This window comes from Andrographis paniculata, unplaced genomic scaffold (assembly GCF_009805555.1).
Source record: "Andrographis paniculata isolate CXL003 unplaced genomic scaffold, ASM980555v1 Contig5END, whole genome shotgun sequence".
Taxonomy (NCBI): Eukaryota; Viridiplantae; Streptophyta; class Magnoliopsida; order Lamiales; family Acanthaceae; genus Andrographis; species Andrographis paniculata.
In genome coordinates, this window is record NW_026137595.1 from 2141020 (window position 1) to 2145004 (window position 3985).

The 3985-nt window shown below is 39.9% G+C and overlaps 1 protein-coding gene across 1 annotated transcript; it reads right to left on the bottom strand.

Annotated features, from left to right (window-relative positions):
* Window positions 1-445: 445 nt before the first annotated feature.
* Window positions 446-3609, bottom strand: LOC127258960 (AP2-like ethylene-responsive transcription factor PLT2). The gene is made up of 10 exons (XM_051286060.1): window positions 3451-3609; window positions 3096-3306; window positions 2572-3013; window positions 2425-2507; window positions 2175-2183; window positions 1984-2072; window positions 1818-1891; window positions 1552-1602; window positions 1404-1480; window positions 446-1293 (listed from the first exon to the last, which is right to left on the bottom strand). Exons 2-10 carry the CDS (start codon window positions 3208-3210, stop codon window positions 557-559), a joined length of 1677 nt encoding a protein of 558 aa, XP_051142017.1. The 5' UTR covers window positions 3211-3306; window positions 3451-3609; the 3' UTR covers window positions 446-556.
* Window positions 3610-3985: the final 376 nt, after the last annotated feature.

A 3985-nucleotide genomic window follows, 5' to 3' on the forward strand; every position in this document is an offset into this window, starting at 1 on the left:
AACGAACGGAGGAAGTCTTAAATAATTAATATTAATCTTTTCGATATGAAAATTTGTCGGCCAAGCGATGTTCAGATTGATTATGAATCCTAAATATGTACAAAATATTATCTCTATCATCGAATTGAATACTTTCAAATTTTATTTGAACTTCCTTAAAGAGATGAATCAATAAATAAATAAAATAAAAGCTAAAATATGCAATATATCATTATTTTATTTATTTATGTTAAATATAAGCAAGAGTGTAATATATATTTATTTAAAAATAAAAAAGAAAAACACAAAAGTTTCATGAGATAAGAGAAATGAAAATTTTTATATATCCGGAAACAATTATATATAAAATTTTCTAAGGCAATTGAATTGGAAAATCACCCACCATCAGAAAATTATAAAATTTAAAAAAAAAAAAAAAAAAAAAACACCAATTAAAACGAAGACGACGAAATCCGGCCCTTCATTACACCTACAAAGTTCCAATCTCGACCGTTAAATAAAAAAAAAAAAAAAGATAAAAAAAAGAAATATAAAAGTTAAACCCTAAATAAAACCCTCAATCATTCCACATACTGAAGACTCCTCCCGGATTCGTTCCACCCTGATGAACCGACGTCGTTTCGCCATTCCACCCAGCAAAATTCCCGGTCGCCGCCGCCGTCGCCATATGATCATAGTCTACTTTCACAATCGGCATCTCCTCGCCGGAGCCCGACCCGCTCCCCACATACCACCCGCCGGAGCTCCCGCCGCTATCCATCACCGCCGACGACGACCCCGCCATGTTCATCAGGCCGTGGAGCAGAACCGGATTGCTCTGCAAATAGTTGCCGTAGTACTGCCCGCCGGACGTCGAATTCACGTACGACGACTGCTGCTGGAGCTGGAGCTGAGTCTGGATGTAGCTCTGGTAGTTATCCTGCCCGTAATGCCCAAGCTGTTCCTGGTTCTGGAGCGACAGCAACGGCGGCGCGTCGTAAGCCGCCGCCGCCGCCGCCGAGTGTTGCATCAGAGGGTATGCCTGGAGGGGGCCGCCAGCAGCGGCCCCGGCCCCTCCGGCGACGGGGTAATTGAAAGTCGTGCCGAGAGAGATCATTTCGTCGCGCTTCCGCGACGACTCCATCGCCTGAGCTTCTTTCAGGCGCTTGGCGGCGCCGCCGCCGATCGGGAGGGTGTTGCTCTCGAGGATCGCCTTGACGTCGTAGCGGCTCATGTCGAAGTTCGTGACGGCGTTGAGTCCCCGGAATTTAATGGCGGCGATGTCGTAGGCTTCTGCTGCTTCTTCCTCAGTGCCTGCGGAAAAAAAAAAATTGAGCATTAAAATTACACATACACATACGTGCGTGTGTGTGTGTGTGTTTTGAAGAACCCTAATTTTGAAAATTTGGGGAAAATTGAATTACTGAAAGTTCCCAAGTAAAGATCTTTGTTTCCAGCTACTCTTCCAATTCTTGCTTGCCATCGTCCATGTTGATGATGCCTATACACACACACAATATATATATATAAATGTATGATCTGTATGTATAGGTCAATATATATATATCTTACCTGGTAACTCCACGGTACATGGAAGCCCCCCTGGAAAAGCCACTGCTCTTTCTGATTTCATGAATTAGCAGATGAAGAACACAAAGATCAGAAGTTTCTGAATTAGTCAGAAGTCAGACAGTGAAATAATAAGACAAAGTGTCAAATTCTGACAAAATCTGACCATTGTCATGTTAATTAGATGCAATAATATACATATGTTTGTATATCTACACTGCCCTAAATTAATTATCTCAGAAAACATTGCAGAATGATGATTTCTTTACCTTCTTATAGAGGCCACAAATTCCTGCCTAGTCATATGTTTCATCTCCTCCAATTCTTTCTCATAGTTGCTAATCTACAATTCACAGAATTTGTGTTTTTTTTTTCAGATGTAGTAACTAAAATTTACTAAAAATTTTTATAAAAAAAGATTGGAAATTAATTTACTGGGAAATTTGTTGTGGTTGATGTTCCCCAGTACTTAAGTGCAGCAAGATCATAAGCCCTAGCTGCTTTTTCTTCCTTATCATATCCACCTGATCAAGATCATTAAACTCTTACATTAGGGGATTTGATTCCAAACAATAAAAAAAATTAAAGAACCCTAAATTAAAATTTGATAAACAGAAAGTACTAACCCAAATACACTGCATATGCCACAGACGAAAATTGTTGGCAGCATCAAGAAAGCAAAACAATAAGTTAGTGATAATGATCATATGCAGATCAGAACATAAATTACTAACCAAATAAAAAAATAGAAATAAAAAGACAACCTTTAACACTTGGGACACAATAATCAGTAGTAATCTAAATACAAAGACTATTCGAAAAAGTGAAAGTAATAATAAAAATAAACGTGCCCTTAATTTAATTTAATTTAATTACCTTGTCGACCTTTTCTTGACTGCCCTTCCCTCCTACAACTGTTGTCCCAAAGATGGGCTTCATATCTCCCTGTCCACCTATGCCTAAACACCATAGCCATTAAACCAAAACCCTTAAAAAGAATCAAATAATCTAATCTGTAATTACCTAGTAACTCCTCTGTAGATCGAAGTTCTTTGTCCGAAAGTGTCCAAGGTTCTTCTCGGAGCAGCTTCGACAATACTTGTGTTGCTCGTGTCTGCACTAGCGACAGCACCTGCACTGGCGCTGGCACTCGTCTCGCTCGTCGATCCCTTACCACTGCCCATCGAAAGTGTCAGCTGCTGCATATTGTTGGAAGTATTTTCTTGGAGATTAGTGTCGAACGTTGCGGCGGAAGCGCCGGCGCCGGCGACAGCCACCGTGTTCTGAACGGAGACAAGGCCGCCGCCGCCGGAGAACAGGTAGCCGGAATTGCCGCCGGACTGGATTTCATTGTAGGTCGAGACCAGGTCGGATTGATTCTCGGATTTCCCGACTCCGAGGAAGTCTGCAACTTTGGGGACTTCGTTGCTGTCGTGTGTGTTGATTAAATTCCAATCTGCATAACCTGTAGATAATTTTATATTTTAAAAACTAAAAAAAAAATGTATAGAACAGTGAGTAAAATCGAAAATTAGTTATTGGCTTGCCTTGATTGTGGAAAGAGGTTTCGTTGACGAGGTTTAGGGAGAAGTGGTGGGACTGTGGCTGGATGGAGGGGTGGGTGGGGGAGAGGGGGAAAGAAAGCCAGTTGTTGGAATTCATGGAGCCCTAATTTCTGTGCCCTAAATTGAAATTGAAATTTGGAATTTGGGGGTTGTTTTGGTTCTTCTGTACCCTAATTATGAATCGATCGATAATCTGTCAGGGAAGAAGAAGAAGAAGAAGAACAGAATTAGATTAATCACAGTACGTGTGGAGCAGAAGAAGAAGAAGGAGAGAGTATAAAAAATGAGAGAGATGTGAGTGAAAGATTTTAGAGAGAGAGAGAGAGAAATGACTGACACAAAAGCCTTGCCCTAATCAGAAATGGCAGCAGCAGAACAAAGCAAACAAATTACAAACCCTCGTCCCTCTGTAACTCTTTTTTTTTCTTGTTCCTCTCTCTCTCTACGTACTCTCTCTCTAGAATGTGAAGAAGCAAGAAGATGATATAGAAAGAGAGAAGAGAGGAAGAGGGCGAAAAAGGAGTAATATGGAGAGATGATAGTGTTATTTAAATGCTCCATTTATTGCATGTCTCTCTCTCTCTCTTGACCGCCCTATCCCATCAATAAACTAATACTATAATGTTTAACTGCATTCTCTCTCTCTCTCTCTCTCTCTCTAACATATATACATATGATATACATATATGGCTCCCGCTACAGAACTGAATGTTAATATAATAGAATAAAATAAACTGTATATAGGACATGAAAAAAATACATGCAATAGTCTTAAGAACACACAATATTACTACCTACATCATATTGTATAGATTAATATAATATAAATACAACATATGAACTAACCGCACAGGTTATAGTCTCGTACAACA

Excerpts from the sequence above, each read along its gene's own strand:
- LOC127258960 (XM_051286060.1), bottom strand. The coding sequence starts at position 3,210 with ATGAATTCCAACAACTGGCTTTCTTTCCCCCTCTCCCCCACCCACCCC. Across the intron at positions 1,892-1,983 it reads CAACCACAACAAATTTCCCA|ATTAGCAACTATGAGAAAGA; the intron begins GTAAATTAATTT and ends TGTGAATTGTAG. Across the intron at positions 1,603-1,817 it reads TTTGTGGCCTCTATAAGAAG|AAAGAGCAGTGGCTTTTCCA; the intron begins GTAAAGAAATCA and ends TCATGAAATCAG.